The 18,751-nt window shown below is 35.8% G+C and overlaps 1 protein-coding gene across 3 annotated transcripts; it reads right to left on the reverse strand.

Annotated features, from left to right (window-relative positions):
- Positions 1-1,030: 1,030 nt before the first annotated feature.
- On the reverse strand, positions 1,031-18,279 carry TYRP1 (tyrosinase related protein 1). Of its 3 annotated transcripts, none has more exons than XM_036021598.1 (8): positions 18,233-18,279; positions 17,206-17,660; positions 15,827-16,149; positions 13,090-13,294; positions 9,059-9,226; positions 6,064-6,243; positions 2,962-3,108; positions 1,031-2,125 (listed from the first exon to the last, which is right to left on the reverse strand). In XM_036021598.1, exons 2-8 carry the CDS (start codon positions 17,588-17,590, stop codon positions 1,920-1,922), a joined length of 1,614 nt encoding a protein of 537 aa, XP_035877491.1. In that variant the 5' UTR covers positions 17,591-17,660; positions 18,233-18,279; the 3' UTR covers positions 1,031-1,919. The 3 variants fall into 3 exon arrangements, with proteins under 3 accessions (XP_035877491.1, XP_035877490.1, XP_028379977.1); XM_036021597.1 differs by lacking the exon at positions 18,233-18,279 and adding an exon at positions 18,101-18,210; XM_028524176.2 differs by lacking the exon at positions 18,233-18,279 and adding an exon at positions 17,970-18,094.
- Between the last annotated feature and the right edge of the window lie 472 nt (positions 18,280-18,751).

Genomic DNA, 18,751 nt, shown 5'->3' on the forward strand with positions numbered 1-18,751 from the left:
CAGATCCTCCTTCTCTCTTGAGCTATTAAGTATTAATGAGTCTCTTAGCCTTTACTCTTACTGTTAATCAACATTATTTACAAATATCACCACCATTCTCTTTATAAAATACACTTGTATTGTGACTCACCACTATGCCCTCTCACCTACAAAATGAATTCTAAATTTCGTAGGGTTGCATATTAGACACTGATTTTATTCCTAATTTAACTTTCTCCACTCCTGCATAAAAATTGTGCTCTAAGCACACTGATCTACTTTATATTTTTGAATATTCTATGCTCTTTCAAACTTCTGCGACTTTGCTGATGCCATTGGTCCTGCATGGAATGCCCTTCTCCAATCTTATGTTTGGTGAATCCAATGGCATTCTTTGAGGCCCAAATCAAATGTGATGTTCTCAATTTTACACTTCTGACTTTCCCTTCCCCAAGTCACCATGATCTTGAACTGTGTTTGAAATTTAGTATGTATTTAATAAATGTTTATAAAATGAGTAATTAGTAATTTACTTCAATTCACTCCAAAAATTTGAAATGGGGGACTTAGTTTTATAGATGTTTGTATAAAAAAATCTTACATTATATAATAATTTATCTGAAAAGCTATGAGTACGTAAGTTAAAATGTATTCAAATAGAATAAATTGAAAAATGCTATTTAAAAGTCAAAAAATGTTTTTGCTATATGTATTCTATTTCATTAACACATTTTATCTATCTTGTATACATAGCCTTAAGATTGCTTAGTATAGGGAAAACCAGTAACCAATCAGTTATACATAAGTTTAATCTTGCTTTGTTTATTGAGTTGGGAATATCAGACAAGCCATTTTCTATAGTGTATGGTTACTATTGTTATTCTTTTTTTAAAACTAATTTGAAATTTTTGTTTACTTTGATTAGCCTATAGAGTTCTTTATTAGGAGTATGGTTTTAGTAGCAGAAGATCAAAAGAGAGAAAAATATTTTATGATAAAAGAAAAACAATGACATTCTTGTAGAATTGCATAAAAAAGAGGACAAATGAAATAATATCTTAATATTTTATTTGAAAATACATAAGTCCGATAGGTGATGGGAGAAAGCTACTTGAATTAAATACAATTAACTGAATGCTAGTTGTAGGGCACTCTGATGTACATTCTGCACCTTTATGCCTTCCTGTGGATCTCTAAGATATTAGCTGAGGAACTAGGGAGGTGTAACCTGGGGGTGGGTAGTTCCTTTGTCAGTGATTGAGAGGAAGGAGAACACAATGGAAACAGGCAGTATTGATGATCTCTTAAACAGAGTGAGGCTTTTATCTCTCTAAAGTGTGACAAAGATTATGATTTTGCTGTGGTCTTGAACCTTAGACTATGTAATGTATGCTGATACCCAAAGGGGAAGACCAGTTTGAAGAAGTTAATTAGGATCCCATTTATAATTTCACATAAGTTATTTTAACTAATAAATCTGGCTTCCTTTATTATCTGTTGGCCAATGTCAATGAATGGAAATGTGTTTACATCTTAACATTGTAGGAATGCCTACTTGTGTACTTTAATCAGGGATTTTCTATCAGTAATAATTTTTCTTTACACATAAGCAAAGCAAAAGCAGCTTATTTACATTGTCATATAAGTGGTCATTAAAACATGTGAAATATCTTGATACTTTCTGCTCAAATAACATGGAGTTGGGGCAACCAGCACTTTAAATAAAGCCCATTGAAAAGGTTGCGACTCTTCCCAGCTCTGGAAAGTAACATCTGGAACTTTAATTCTGATATGTGCATACACATAAGGAAGAAAGTAACAAAATGAAAGAAAACACAGTTAGTAATTCAACCTATTATTTTCAATCAGGGTTTTTTTTTCTTTTTTTGTAATACCAATGTATAAGGGATTGAGACCTATAGTCTACCTGTGGTTTATAGTTAGACCATAGACTGATTAGGATTATGAATTTTTTCATATTCTTCAGCATAGTGTCGATACTGGTCAGTGAGGAGAGGTTGATTTGTTTCATCCATCTTGCTTCTGGCACGGATCAGACAAGTAGCACCCACAAAAATAACTGCAACCAGTAGTAAAGCAGCAATTACTGCTATGGTAATAATCTCAGAAATACTAAAATCCCGACCTATTTGAAAAATAAAATGAGAGCAAGAAATAAATCTTATAATAGTTGCCATCAACAAGTGAATACCCTAAATTTAGTCACTTTACAGAAATACTTAATTTTTATTGGTCACATTGCCTATCATAGATAGCCCTTGTCATCCTGAAGGCACTTTCTAATTTCTCATAATGAGTAGACTCTGTTGGGATAGTTATCATTTTCATTCTAAATGTGAGAAAATGAGGCCTCAGGGTCTAAGTCACTGGCCCAAAGTCATTTGGTTAGCGGGTAGTAGAGTGGGTTTGGAGTCCAGGTCTTTCAGGATCCAAATCCTGTGCCCTTCTACTATACCCTACTGCCTTTCTTGAGAAAGAAATTAAAATAAATGAGAGAGTTTTGAATTTCAAAATATCACAAAAAGCAGCTCAGAGTATCTCATGCCATTATTTTATTTCTTTTTTTTTAAAGATAGATAAATAGAGGCATATTATACTGTAGAAAATTTAGGGGCCTAAGCTCCAAACTCATTTTGTCTTACTAAAAATATGAGCTTTGACCATTACTGTTTTGAAGCTTTGTCTTCCTTATTTGTAAATTCAGGATTATAATACTTATCACAGAGGGACATAAGAATTAAATGAGATAGTGTGCTATATAATCAGCTCAATACCAAGTCAGAGTGGGCTCACAACAAATGTTAAATTTACTCCCTTTATCCCCAAATAAAAATCCAAATGAAAGTTTCTAAATGCAAGTGGAAAAATGTAAGCTTCAGAAATCCTGTGATTATTTAACTTTAAAGGTAACAAATTTGCTTTTGAAAATTTCCACAGTACAAATGCATTTTCAGTACTCACGTGGCCATTGAATTTCATAGGTGTACCCCAGGTTGTCAGGAGCAGTAACAAACATTTCTGTGTTGGTAACGGGAGGCCAAAACGGTACCATGTTGTATTGTCTATTATGTCCAATAGGGGCATTTCTCATTGGAAATGTGGATATATCTAAAATATGCCAAAAACACATTTTTAATATCAATATATTATTATGTTCTAAAGTTGCCTTGAAATATTCAAAGATAACATTAAAAGCATTCTTTTATATTTTACACTGAATAAGACATAAGCAAAAAAAGATTTCAAATGCTTTGAGTACAACACTAACATATCCAATAGAAAAAGAACGTTCAAAAGCAGGAATGTTTTAGTATTTTATTATATTTGATGATCAGTAATTGTTTTACTTTTAAATTATAGGAACTAATTTGAATACAATTAATTGAACTTATATTTCAAAACTAAAGAAAGGGTTGATCTACAGTTTGCTGTAGCATCATCTATAACTTGAATTTGAGAGATAATTTCTAATGGAGGGTTCTCCTTGACTGAGAATATGTGTCTCTGCTATTTTTAATTTTTTTCTGTTTACTTTTACAGAAACTTATTCCTCAGGTTTTACTCTGTTAGCAAAAAACCCCACAAACTTTTTAATCAAGGCCCTGGAATCCTCCTATTTGCTCCTGCTATCTCTCCTGTTTCTATAGCAGTTTATTTCCTGTCCATGGTTTTGCTGTCCACAGTTTCAGTTACCCACCATCAACTGTGGTCTGAAAATATTAAATGGAATATTCCAGAAATAAAAATTATAAGTTTTAAATTTTGCTCAGTTCTGAGTAGCGTGATGAAATCTTTACCCTCCTGCTCTGTCCTACTGGGAAGTGGATCATCCCTTTGTCCAGCACATCCACTTTGTACAGGCTCCCTGCTCTTTAGTCCCTCAGTAGACCTCTCAGTTAGCAGGTTGCCATCATGGGAATGTGCTGCTGAGTTCACATGGCACTTATTTTCTTAGTAATTGTCCCAAAGCCATTCATGTAACTTTTATTAAAGTATATTGTTAGAATTGTTCTATGTTACCAGTTATTATTGTGGCTCTATTATTGTGTGTAATTAATAAATTAAATTTTACTTTAGGTAAGTATCCATAGGAAAAAACATTGTGCATACAGTTATAGGGTTCAGTACTATCCCCAGTTTCAGGCATCCACTGGGGGTCTTGGAACATGTCCCCATGGATAAGGGGAGGTTGATTCCATTTAAATACTAATCACAGGTATTTATATCATTAGCGAGTTTTTGTCATCAGGTATGAAAGTACTGAAATGTCCTTTGTGGCAAAAAGTGTTTTGTTGTTGTTGTTCTATATGTTGATACAATTAAATAAAAAATGCATTGTTAAAAACTCGGTTTGGAAGTGGGCTTGGGTACTGCATTTAGTGGGCATATGTTTAGAATGGCTGAAATGTGTGAGAAAGCTAAGGAAGTATCAGATTTCATTTGTAAGAAGTATGTTACCTGGACAGTTAGAAGTGTGTTCCCTTGAAGCACATAAGAGTATTTTAGAATCTAGTTTGAAGAACAATTGATCATAGGAATGGCAGGCATTGTTTATATATTTGTCACTTCAAACTTACTGTGTACTAATGCTAATTAAGTATTTATTAACACCCATTGAGCTCCTGGTCTAGGCATGGGGCTATAGTACTGAACAAAACAAAGTCCTGTTTTCAAGGAACTCACAATTTGCTGTATTACTGTTAGTTATTTATTAAAAGTAGATATTAAAGTTAATAACTTAGTTTTTCAAACTTCCCGTTTCATCTTTACTGAAAACTGAATGGATCAGCCTCAACCCTGTTCAGCTTCATCTGTGTGATAAACTTATATCCATTAAAAGGAATGGAGAAATAATAATAAAAATAACAAACAATAGCAATTGAATTAGAATGTAACCTTTCTATGCAAGACCCTTCAGTGGCTCCCTTTCTCTCTTAGTGTTAAATGCATGTGTTACCCCTCTCACCTTATCATCTCCCTCTGTTCTCTCCCCACTCTTCACTCTGCTTCAGCCTCCGTGGGCTCCTTTGTTCCTTTGTCTTGGGAGGGTTTTCCATGTATTTACACAGTACTCCCTATGCTCTTGTCTTATTTTATTTACCACCTAATATACTGTTTATTTATTTACATATATTTATTGCCATTTGTACCAATAGATAAGGACAAAGGTTCCAGGACAAAGATTTTTTGTGTGTGTTTTCTATATTACTGTATTTCCAACACCTAGAACACTGGCTAGGAAAGAATAGGTGTGCATGTCTATGGTATACACACACTCAGAGGAAAATAAGAGACTGACTGAGTTGGATAGATACATGAATAGATAGTTAATCTCAAAGATTGTGTTTAGATGCATGATGAAGTAAAGCCACAGGAGCCAAAATTAAGAACACTTTTAAGTTATAAAAATGCATGGCGTTTTAACCAGAGAAGTGACCTTCTTTGTTTGAAAAGTAACGCAGACTCAGACACACACAGAATGCAAGGTGAGCCTCTCAGCTGAGAAGTGAAGAGAAGGTAGCCTTGTGAATAATATTTTAAAGAATACATTAAAATGAACTTAACAGATTTTCTATGGTGTGATATGAAAACCAACATTAACTTTTCAGGTTGAGCAAAATTTTCATTTGTGAGAGTTCATGAAGTCACAAAGTCAAAACTGCAGTTTATGATTATAATGTATTTTTTTTTGTCTTTTGGGGTATTGAAGAAGAGCTGTGTAAGGTTTTCCCATTCATATTAAAAATCATTAATTAAAAAAGTCAACAAGAATGTTCATTACAAGATATGAAGAAGATAAATTTGGGAAACTGAAGATGAGAAGAGATTACCTGCTTAGTTCTATTGAACGCTAATAAATATCATCTTAAATAACAATTCTGAGAGATATCTGCATTTCAAAGTGGCTGGGAATATTTGGAAATGACTAGACATTATAACTATTTGATCCTTATTTTGAAGTGTAGCCTAAGTGTGTCAAGTGCTTAGCTTAAAGTGATAACTCTGCCATCTGAACAGTCTTTCTTTTGCTGAGCCGGCAAAAAGCATATGAAAATGTCTCACCAGCATTGTATCTCCTCAGCCATTCATCAAAGACTGCATCAGTGAAAGTATGCAGGAGGACAAAAATAGGATCATTCGGAGATAAATGGGTTTGTCCCCCTGTTCCATTCAGGAATAGATGGGCCAAATTGTGAAGGCTTCGAACAGCAGGGTCATACCTTCCTGTGGGGTCACTGTAACCTAGATATAAAAATAAATGAAAATAGTAAAAATCGTTATGACTATATTTTGCAAGTGAACAGCAGTGACTATACTGAGGAACAATTTTCCTAAGCTTGTCAGGACAGTAGCTACCTTAGTATCATAGCACTGTTTCTCTATACCTATGGTTGGCGATGTTTGTTTGCTATACCCAGAGCTGGGTTAGTTTTAAGCCAGTGGTATAGCATTCTACATGTAGCCTCCAGGTTAAAAATAATGACCTGCAGAGACCTGGCTGGCATAGCTCAGTGGATTGAGTGCGGGCTCCAAACCAGAGTGTCACAGGTTCGATTCCCAGTCAGGGTACATGCCTGGGTTGCAGGCCATGACCCCCAGTAACCTCACATTGATGTTTTGCTCTCTCTTTCTCCCTCTCTTCCCTCTCTAAAAATAAATAAATAAAAATTCTTAAAAAATAATGACCTGCAAAGGATATCAGTCAAACTGTATAGACTACTCTATTTCAACAGGGCAATCATTGTTCCATCTGAGAGTAGAAATCTCCAGCTTCTACTAAAAACTGCTATCATGATGGGAGACCATTCCAATTGTCCTGGAACTCACATCGCCAGCTGCTACTTCAGTTTCCTATATTCTTCCCTTCAAAAGACTGTCAGCATGTTTCTGGAAAGTTATTTTCATGGAGAAGTTTTAATTTCTCAGAGCTTTCTTAACACCTCTGTGCTACTTTTTAACATCTGGAAAGCTTGCTGTCAAAACATTTATAGAACTTTTGATATACATATTTCCATATTATATATACTGTATATATATAATATATATATATGTATTTCACAAATATCATATATCCCCACATTATATACAGGGTCCAGCAGAAGTAAGGCCTGCTTTAGTGTGGTTGGTAGGGTAATAATATGAGTGTAATAACATAGTTTTAATTTGAACATTTCACCTAAAACGTCATATGTTGTACCCACGTGTGATATTGTTACATTGCCAACTTACATGTTCATGATTTTGTAGTAAAAGATTTTCTAATAAAAAGAGGCATTATTTGTGCCAGACCCTGTATAACATGCATATATTATATGGCTCACATTCCCATGTGTATCCCATATTATATGGATCACATGCATATATACATTAGAGAGGTGAGAGTAGACCACAAACAAAAATAAGGGTCTGCAATGTGGGATGGAGGTGTAGGTGTGTCTGTTTAGCTTGAAGGGCCAGAGGGGGGAGATCAGGGAAAGGTTATTAAAATTAGAATTTGAAATATCTTGTGTAATTATACTCATTTATTCATTTTCTTACATGTGTTCCATTATTTTTTGACCAAAAAAATTTAAGGATTGCCTATAATGTACATGGCCTGTGGTAGGCGCTGGTCTTTTTATATATCTGTTGAGAAATCAGTATATTTTTTCTCTTAATTAGGCATCAATAAAATAAAATCTGCACATTCTAATACAAATCAGTACTTACAACTTCAGTTTATATACACAAATTTAGTCAAAATATAGTGAATATTTACTGAATTTATTTCCAAATAAGTGGTTCATATATAGTTATTAAAAATTAACATAAAGAGAAAATAATGGCATATAATTTTGATAATAAAAGGGAAGAGAATTGAAAATAATTATCAGATTTATACATCAAATATCTCAGATAATGGGGACAGAGAGATCAATTCTCAGTTTTTTGCATGAATATAGGGAAGGTCTAACATATGCAATGCTATATTTAAGGTAAATTTTGACAATAAGTTATAACAAAATTAAAAGTTTTTCTGTTCCTTTAAAACTTTATGTATCAAGCATGATTTAGAGGTTTCACTATCTAATGTATACAGACACTAAACTTAGAAAATTTGTCTTTGAATGTGTGCTGTGTCCCTAACTAGCTGAATATCTTGGGAAATTAATTGCATTTATTTGGACCTCAGTTTCCTTAGCTTTAAAGAACTTGGAGTTAAATAAAGAAAACCAAGGTGAATATCACTAGATGTTAGATTGAATTTTTATGGACCTTAAAAAAAGTTACAGGATGATACAGATCTAAATAAACATATGCCCAAACAAGACTTTATTGAATATCAGTGAATTATTCAGATTTTTAATTGATTTTTAAAAATCTAATAAGCTCTTAAAGTATCAAATGTTATTTGTTTATATTAGAATTTGATCATTATACATATAGTGGCCACCCATCTACCAGAAATTTGAGTTTAAATACTTTTTAATTATTTAAGAGGTTGGAGAATACCATATTTTGCCATTTATAATGCGCTCCTATGTATAATGTACACCCACATTTTTGGCCAAAACTTTCAGGAAAAAAATCTTTTTTAATTTTTAAATTCAATGATTTATTTATATTTAGAAACAAAACCGATGATCCTATTTCAGCCTATTATTTTGCATACAAGTATTGCTATTGCTTTCTAGGATTACACTTTTAACACATAAGCATAAATACAAGTATTTAAAAAATTTATATAGATACGGAATTAGTACTACCCATGTATAATGCACATTCTTATTTTTCCTTCAAAAATTTGGTGAAAAAAGTGCACATTATACATGGCAAAATACGGTATTTTACAAGAGCTTCTGTTATGATTGAGAGGGTTTTGTGGTTTGACACTTTTCTTTGAGGAAATTCTTGTCTGAGTGGACAGCTGTGTCTCCACTATAATTAGGCAGCACCATACAGGTAAACTGATTGGATCAATATGGCATTTAATGATTTTTCAAAGAGATCGGAATTTGAGTACTTCAATTTTCTGTGATAACTACTTCAATTCAAACCACCGATTTTGTTTACTTACCTTCCACTGTGTTTCGGAAACTGTTTGTAGAATTGGAATAAAAAGGAGGTGTGTCAAATGCAGCAACTTCCAAGCACTGAACCACATCCTGTGGTTTAGGAAGACGCTGCACCATTGGTCTGGCCACGTTTCCAGCTGGATTTCTCCTAATTGGCCCACCTTCCGTGCCTGGGAAAATGATGGGGTATGCAAACAGTTACAGAGTCTTTAGAGATCTTATTATTGCCCTTGACAATGTTATGTATTGCATAGACACTGAATGATAGGAGGTTCTTAGTAGAAGAGAACATTTTTTAAAAAATGCTTTTTAGTGGCAGTAAAGTGAGAAAATCTAAGTTATCATGTCAATTTCCCTGATAAGAGTAGATATGTGATACATAAAATCATCTGAAGGAAGAAGTGATTACAATAAGTGATAGAGGTCTGGGTCTTTGTTAAATCAACATAGGCTTTTTTCACAAGAACGTATTAAAATGAACATTCCATGGAAAACTGAATTTTGCCAAAATAATCTCATAAACCTAAATTCCACACTGAAATCTATATTTTATACATATATGGAGTTTTGTATTTGAATGCTGTCTATTTCAGGCCTTCAGAAAAATAAAGAAAAACAATCTTCAATTTCAATCGACACATTTTTCCCCCTGGTATGGGGAAATAATTAAGTTTTTGAAGGGCAGTAAGACTAACAGGTAAACAGTGATGCTGGCAATAATGTGACAGATAGTAAGACAGAGGGAGGGAGATACCTTTCCCAGTTGGGCAGATCCAGAGAGTGCCTTGAAGGACTGAGGAGAATTTCCACATGTGAAATAGGGGGTATTTTAGGCAGAGGTAGGAACAAGAGCTGATAAGCCCTCTTCTATCTATAGTATAAGCCCCATCAAAGCAAGAACTCTGTCTGTTCTTCCTTCTGCCCTATCAGACACAACATGTTCACTAGAATGTTAGTTTCCTTTTTCCTTTCACTGTCCTAATGAATATTAAGTTTGGTATTTATATCTTGAACTAAGGCAAGGGGTAATCATATGTTTTGGTGCAGTGCCTGGTGCATAATTGTTGCTAAGTAGTTGTTTGGTGCATGTTGTTAAGTGGGATAGTGGGCCTGTTTGGAAGCTAGCTCTCCTGGGCTGTGTGGCATTGTCAGAGAGTACTGCATGGTGGAAAGATGGGAAACTGGACCAGAACCATAATGTGAAGAGACCAAAAGGCAAGGTGGGAAAGTTATGTATAATTCAGGAAGTGGGAAGAAGCTCTAGGTGGTGGGAGGAGAGGAGTTTGGTTAGGAGCATTTTGCATCAGTCTGTCTCACTGGTCTCCAGAGAGGAGTGTTCATGCCTTAGGGGGGGAGATAACATTTCCACATCTCATTTTCATTTTGCCTCATTCATAAATGTCCTAATTGTATGCTTTATAACTAACATAATGATTAGTACCTGATGAATTAGCATAGCTAACTTTATATAATATAAAGATAAAACATGCCTATATTGAGACTGGAAAGTACATGTGCATTTTTTAGGGACACATTATCATTAAAACTTTCAGATTGTACTAGCTAAACTCAGTTCAAGCTCATAGTTTGGAGATTACTGGTCAGGGACGTGTCAAGGCATCCCAAGAATATAGTATTGACTACATAGGCTTCAAAAACCTTATTAACCTAATTTCCCCTCATGGAGTTTCATAGTGCAGAATTTTGATAGAAATAAAACTAGGTAAGCCATTTCATTTTAACCTAGTGATTTTTAAAATTTGTACATGAACAACTTCTGCCATTGTACCTAGTTTATATTTTTAAATTTAAAACAGTTTTTAATTACAGTTGACAATCAGCACTATACTAGTTTCAGGTGCACAGCACAGTGGTTAGACTTTTACAGGACTCACACTGCAGGGGTGTCCAACCTGCGGCCTATGGGCTGCACGCGGCCCAGGATGGCTGTGAATGTGGCCCAACACAAAATTGTAAATTTACTTAAAACATTATGAGATGTTTTTGTGATTGCGTGTTGCAATGTATTTAATGTGTGGCCCAAGACAACTCTTGTTCTTCCAGTGTGCCCCAGAGACTCCAAAAGTTTGGACACCCCTGATTTACAGGGTGATCTTCCCGTTAAGTCTTGTGCCCATCTGACACCATACGTAGTTATGGCAATATGATTGGCTGTATTTCTTATGTTGTACTTTACACCGCCTTTCCATCACAACTACTAACATCCTATGGATTAGAGTCCTGTAGTATTTCTATGCAGGAATGAATGAAAAGTTCTGAGTTCTGAAGGAGAAAGTAAATTTGAGAAGTATTGTGAAGAAGGAACAAAGTTTTTCATCTGATGAATCAAAGAATGTATATTAGTTGCTGAAAGAATGTTAGGGATCGGCAATTCACTCCTTTAGTGTACCTATCAGGTTTGGTGTATTAATGGAATATTGGAGGGATACCATGCAAGAAGAATATGAAAACATAGGCATGGAAAATATAAGGGCGGTTTGACTTGAAGATGTACATGCACGGGTGTCCTGTAAAAGATGATTTGTGAAACCACAGGCCTGGAAATTTCATTGAGGAAAAAAGGCAGAAGGAGGCAAGACTTGCTATGAGAATCAAATAAGATGTACACAAGCATTTAACACCATATCAGACACAATGCATTCACTAAAATGTCAGTTGCCTTTTTTTTCTTTCACTGGCCTAATAAAGTTTGGTATTTATATCTTGAACTAAGGCAAGGGGTAATCATAAATTTTGTTTTATCTAAAATACATTCAAATTTTCAGGAAACTGTGTCAGAGTTATATGTTACAGTAAGTGACAAGAAAAATGATGATAAAAATATCCTCCTATGCTGTAACTTCATTTACGCATTTAAATTGTGCTGTATGTTGTTATTCAGTCAACAGGGTGATTGGAAAATGTCTGGAAAACTTCCAGGACAAAATGTAATAGCCTGGTCAGAGACAGATGAATGTTTTGGTATCTACAGAGATCTTGACCCTCAATTTCATTTCCCTACCACAAGGCACAACCACTTATTAGTTATGCCAAAAAATATACACATATAATTCTAATTGTTAAGCTTCTGTGGAAGAAAATTTCATACATACCATTTCTCTTGTTCTTAAACACAGCTAAATAATCTTCTAATAAGGAAAATCACCTAATTTCTTTGTTCCATTTAGAATATTTTCTCTTTAGGTTTAGAAAATAATTTAATAATTGATGTTTTAAAGAATACATGCAGAATAAATCTTATGAATATATAATAGAATAAATTCCCATAATTCTAGTTTTTATGTGGAAGAGCAAAAGTTAAAAATAGCCAGACATGCCTACTGAGGAAAAACAAGATGGGGCAGGGAGGCTCTAATAATTAAGCACAGGGAAGGATGATAATGTGGTCTGAGGAGGACGACAGAAAACTCAGGACCAGATCCACACATGACAGAAACAGCTCATGGCAGATGTGGTTTGCAGAGCCCTAGAAGAAGGCCTCTGGGTGCTAGGACAACTGTTAAATGTTCTGTTTTACACCTTTTGATTTTTAAGCCTATGGCTAGATTAAACGTCACAATAACATAACAATATAATTATTACCATAAATATATTATTATACATTATTTTTTACATGTGGGGCACTTCCAAGTCTTTCTGCATGTTTCATATCTCCTAGGGAAACATTTTTTGTGAAATGCCAGCACAAGACACATGATCACTAAACAGGGCTGACTGTACTAAGATGATTAATTTATACAGTGAGACCTTTCCAAAGTAAGGAAGTGAGCAACTCACCAAATTGCTCAAGAAGGGCAATGTAAAAATGTTCAGACATGTATCCTCCCACACTGGTGCACCTTATAGATTGCATTGAATATCTTAGTTGTTCCATAAATATCTGTACATTGATTCTCTGTATAAAAGTAGATTTTAGACTGAAGTCCTTAGTAGAATGAAGAGCCTTCAGACGGCACATTTCTCTCTCTATCTAACAGGGAATTCTGAATCCTAGATGTCATTTGGAACTTACTGTTGCAAAGGGTTCCTAGGGTATCATAATCTTCCAAGGATTCACAGACCATTCGCCATTGAGAAAAGACCGAGTTCGGGCTTATCAGAGTGGAATCAAAGTTGCTTCTCGATCCCATCAAGTCATCGGTGCAGACGTCACAGACGTTTCTTCCAGTTGCAAAATTCCAGTAAGGAAGGGAGAAGGAAGGATTCTGCAACATTTCCTAGATCACAGAAACTCTGTTACCATTTCTCTGCTTTTTGTTTAAACCGCTTCCCCTACCCTCTTTGCTTGCTTACTCCCTGGCAGTCTACTTCTGTTAGTTCTTTCCAGCCACTTCGGAACCAGTCTGTGTGTCAGTGGATTCTGAGGGACTGGAAGGCTTAATTCCATTATTAACAAAGCTTCTAATTTATTGTACTACCTACGAGGAGCGACTTCAGGCACAAGAGGGATTAAACTCAACTCATTGTAATACAGACACGTATAATGTCTGCAAATGCCTTTTTTAGGGGCAGGGAAAGACTGCCTTTTCTTTTTTAGACAGGTAATTATATTTCTATTGATTATATACTAAAACTTATCAATAACAACCTCTACTCCCTGACATTCCCTGCTCCCTCCACTTCCCTGTCTCTAATTCAGGCACTGCTAACTCTGGGTCTGGAGCCAGGTCCAGCCTTGAAATAGGTTATGAGGAGCAGTACTTTTGGTTTTGTTTCCGTTTGTTAGTTTAACTGGAATGTGTGTAGGCATTTAGATTCTGGTTGGGCCACAGGCTACACAAGCTCTTTCAAACTTAACCTTATCTGCCTGGGCACTAAAGGTGTTTTACTTAGGGACCCCTGCTTCAGAATCTAAACTAGGAAGACTCAGGCTTCTGCCTGAAACTCACACTTACAGAGAAAGCAAAAGAGAAGCAGGGTATCTCCTTGTGCATACTGCTCTTTAGAACAGAAACCCGGTTTCTATTTGGAGCTGATCTCAACAATTTTAAAAATGCTGGGCTCAAGATCACATGGGTGCTTTTCATTGGATTCCTTAAAAACACACAATTATTGTACTTGTTGTTTCTCATTCCTCTGGTCTTTGGGGAGTTATATTTGAAGTGTTGGATTTAAATGTAGGTATTTCCATTGTTTTCATTGCACCTTGCCTGCATTTGGCGCATTACTACTTTTCCCCTTTAAACCCTGTCTAGGAAGCGTTTCCTTGTCTTTGGTGTTTTAGACGGCCAAAAGTGCTCCAAGGCGTCTCCAGTTATTGATCTCCAGGGATTCAGAGTCCTCATTTAGAAGCTATTGTTCTGGTTCACAAATATTAGTGACAGCTTCCAAGGGATTATTAAGAGTCAGTTTGTGGTTCGGCAACTGACATTTGGGAGCTGGAGCATATTCATGTGGCATTTCAACAGTACATTACATATAGATTGTAATTTGCTGGATCCCTTGTTCTGGGTTTTAAAAATGTAAGTAGTGAGAGGCTGAAGTTTACACAGGCAAAACTGAAACTTTTAGATACTTCCCATCTGCCCTTTTACTTTGGTGTGCTCATGGGAAAATGACTTGAAGGTATGAAGATCTGGAGTCCATTACAAATGACAGATTTATCTACTAATAATCTACTAAATGTCTTCCTTGTAATCAGAGCTATAAAATAAGAAATGCCGAGAATCAGATGAATCCGTTTAATCACTGTCAAACTGCGTATGGATAGACTACTTTCATACAAATATTTTATTCTGTACTTTAGTGCATTCTCTCTCTTCTAGCCATTTATTTTCTTTGAATCATGCTTGGGCACAAGCATACTACAAATTGATAAATGAACACCTTTTTTCTGCCTTCAGATTATTTTTAGGTTAAGTTTTAGACTTTAACTTGCAGGGAGGGATTCATTACTATTATTTTATGTAGAAAACTGGTTTAATTTGTGGGTTTCCTAGATCTAATAATTTAGTGAGATCTCATCATTTAAAATTTAATTTTAAAATTATAATACTTTCTTAAGAAACAGCTATTAGTAAAAGAAACAGTAATGATGTATCTTTGTTAATAGATAATTTAATGTGTTTAGAGCTTATCTTCTTAAAAATAAGCAGGAAATAACTGTGTTTGGGTTAAAGTTTACTTTGTACCAATGCTTCTTAAGTAAAAATGGTATGTAATTGATGGGATGTTTCAAAATAGTCCTTTTGTAAGCCTCAAAGTGGTTAAGGGGCATGAAAAAAATGGTGTTCAATGAAAATATTACAATGTAAATGGAAAGGGACATTTTATATCACTTAAACCCTATATATCACATTAGGATTGTCCACTGGTATATTGAGTTATATATTTGGGACTTGGAAGACTGACAAGTTCTTATACACTTGTTTCATCCAAACCAGTAAGGGGCATTGATTTACATTTTAGAAAAAAGCCGTATTAAATGAGATTCTTTTGTTGCAAACTCTGTCACTCATTGTTGTAATTGAAGAGCAGTAGAACATATTCAGTGCTTTCATTTACACTACAAATGTCTCATCTGGCTTCCTCATTATTGAGATGACTTTCTTTTCACTTCAAAAAGATCAACATTAATTAAGAAATATACAATTAGTGCAGGGAGAAACTCAGAACATCTAAGGCAGATTAATACCCTGAAATTGCTTTGTCATCACATGCTTTGTTCATTTGGTACACCAAGGATCAAATGACTTCCAAACAAGGCACCGTGTGTGGAAAGGACCGAGAACTGCAGGGTTCGTACATACCTGCATGTCTCTCTCCAGCTGCAGTAGGTGGTACCTGTGCCATGTGAGGAAAGCTGGTCCTTCGTGAGAGAAATCCACTCCACCAAAGCTTTCCCGTCCTACCCCGAGGAAAGTCTTTTTGACTGAATAGTAGTGTGTCCAAACAAAGTAGTTATAAATTGAAGTGTTCTCAAATTGTGGTGTGTTGCTATCTGGCCCGAATATTTCTTCTGATCTCCTGGTGGCAATGACAAACCGAGGGTGAATTGTACGCTTTGCCATATCCAGGGCCTGGACAAGGTATTTCTTTTCTTCTGTACTTAAGTCCAGAATGTTTCTCCTGACTTTAGAGATACAAAATTCAAACATGAGAACCTCTTTTTTTGTGGAGATGAGTAGATAATGAGCATAATAACTTTGTAACATACCATGTTTCATTTACCCATAATGATAATTTGCCTATAGGCTCAAATAATTTTATACTTAAGAAAAATACCCCTTACTATCCCTCGCTCCCTGCCACCCTTGGTCTCTGGCTTCCTCTGTCCCCCTCTCCTTCCCCCTCCAACTTAATCTAGGAATCTGGTAGTTTTCTGTGATCTTACTTGTGGACTAGATGATTGTGTTCTGTTCATTTCTGTTCACTATTGGCACTTTTCTTCAAATTGTCTACCTTTTAAATATAGTAAATCTTACAAAAAACAAGGCAGGTGGTGTAGCACAGTGGTGAGGACCAGAGACTCATTCCATGACCGCACTCATGTCACTAAGCCTCAGTTTTTCATCTGTAAAATGTGTGTGAAAATATAATCTTTTTGAAGAATTGTAAAAACTGAAGGGTATACATAGTAAAGACAAAGTAAACATTCTGTTAAACCTCAGTCTGGCACATAGAGAACAGTCAAGTTGTGCTGACTGTTACAATTTAATGTTTTGTTATTTGTTGCTATTTAGGCTGCAGGCCGGACTCTTGGTCTAAAATGACTAAACTTGATCACCACAGTGGAAAATTCCCTGGTTGGTTAGCAAGGGCATTAGAGCTACACAAATTTCAGTATGAATGCCAGGTTTCCCAAATACCAGATCTGTGGAGTGGTCCTTTCTGAACCACACCTATGATAGTAGAACTGCCTTGAGGAATTACAGAAAGTATAGTCGTAAACATCTAGCACAGTTCCTGGCTTACAGTGGTTGTTCAACAAATGTTTTATAAGGAAGTAATAGTCAATGATCAGAGCTTTCAAGCTCATTTCTTTAAATAAAATAGATTTCTTAATCTCAGTAAGCCTGTTTCCTCAACTGTGAAGAGAGGATTGAGCTATGTGATTTCCAGGTGTTCTTCCACCTCACATGATCTGGGTCTCATGCAGGACAGTCTATCCATTCAAATCCCCACTTACCTATGAGCACCCTCTGGTCACAGGCAGTTCCTCTCCATCCAGGACGGCAGGTCCCACAGTTATGTCCTGAGAAGTTGCCATTACAGTGACATGTCCAATTGAAGAACCGTGTGGGCCAGCCCTCCCGATCATCTCGGCCATCATGTGGGTACTGGGGGCTGTGGGGCTGGGAGTCTGCGGTAGCTTCTTCACACCTGCCCCTTCCTGATGAAGAGCCACAGGGGTCGGTCCCAGGTCCAGACACGGGGGACAGATCTGGGCAACACACACCATTTCTCAAAGCCTCAGTGGTAGCACACTCTCTTGGAAACTGAGCCCATGCCTGGTGAATAAAAAGCAGGGGCAAGAAGATGCATCGTAGAGAGAGGAGTTTATGAACTTCCATTCTGCTTGAAGCAAGGCTCTGGTTCTGCAGCCCTTTGTGTAGAGGCAGAGGGACATAGAGAGAAATCAAGCTGAAAAGGAGAAAGCAAAATGGGATTATGCAAATTGTGTGTGTGTGCTGGTGTAAATGCATGAGCTCTCTCCAACCCACTTTCAAAATACTTCTCAAATTTGTAAAATGACAATTCAAATAATAACAAATTTACCTTTAGATATTTAGAAATTTACCTTTAAATATTTGACATTTATAATACCTATGTAATTAAATCCCCTGTCCTAGTCATTTAGTTTTATTCACTTTTAATTTCTATTTATAAAAATACTTATCCTGGCTATCATTTATCAAGAGCATTCATTAGCAGGTCACCACCATTAATTACCTTTAACCATGGGGCTGAAAGAAGAATTGGGAGCAGATTTTCAGCAAGTTAATTCTCATTATTTGAAATCCCCATCGTAATAGAGTTTTGGCTGCAGTCCACCCACTTCCCGCAGAGCTTCTTTCCAGTACCTTAAACTCCTGAGGGGGTTCGCTGCTGAACCTCTCTTAGAGCTGAGTGTTTTATATTTGCTAGTCCCCTGATGTCAGAGCTGTTAATTGCATGTGGGTTTCTGCCTGATAACTAATCACAAATCTGCTCACCCAAACTGGGAGGGGCTGGAGCTCTCCTCCACCCTTTGCTAATTCTCTTTCACTTCAGTGAGTTTTTCTGCTCTTTAAGTACTTGGTTAGCACATGATTCCCTTCCTACTGATTTCCTTGTGATGCTTATAAAGTTTTAGGAAAACGCCAGAGGCACTAATTTGGAATACAACAAATCAGATAATCTAGAGAGCTTTTGTTTCCATCCTAGAGATTTTATTTTATTTTTGACACACACACACATACACACACATATACACATATTTAAGAATGTGTGTATATACATATTGTATGTAGGGGTGTGTATATATATATATATATCTTTATATAAATATATATATCTACCTTTAGAGGTTGAAACGAGAATCCTTACTCTTTCTTAGTGATACATGGGTTGGGCTAGTGCTTGTACCTCATGGAAGCTTTTGATTGTGTTTGGTTCTGAAAACAGATGCTGCCATTCTTACAATATCTAGAGAATAATTGTTGTAGCCCACCCTGACTGGTCTCAGGAAGCTG

This window comes from Phyllostomus discolor, chromosome 3 (genome assembly GCF_004126475.2).
Source record: "Phyllostomus discolor isolate MPI-MPIP mPhyDis1 chromosome 3, mPhyDis1.pri.v3, whole genome shotgun sequence".
NCBI lineage: Eukaryota > Metazoa > Chordata > Mammalia > Chiroptera > Phyllostomidae > Phyllostomus > Phyllostomus discolor.

What these genes read in the sequence shown, in the direction of transcription:
- TYRP1 (XM_036021598.1), bottom strand. Translation starts at nt 17,590, where the DNA reads ATGGAAGTTCATAAACTCCTCTCTCTACGATGCATCTTCTTGCCCCTG. An exon ending in AGCTGGAGAGAGACATGCAG is followed by an intron (nt 13,295 to 15,826) that starts GTATGTACGAAC and finishes TCTGTGATCTAG; the next exon opens with GAAATGTTGCAGAATCCTTC. An exon ending in GCTGAGGAGATACAATGCTG is followed by an intron (nt 3,109 to 6,063) that starts GTGAGACATTTT and finishes GGCATATTTTAG; the next exon opens with ATATATCCACATTTCCAATG.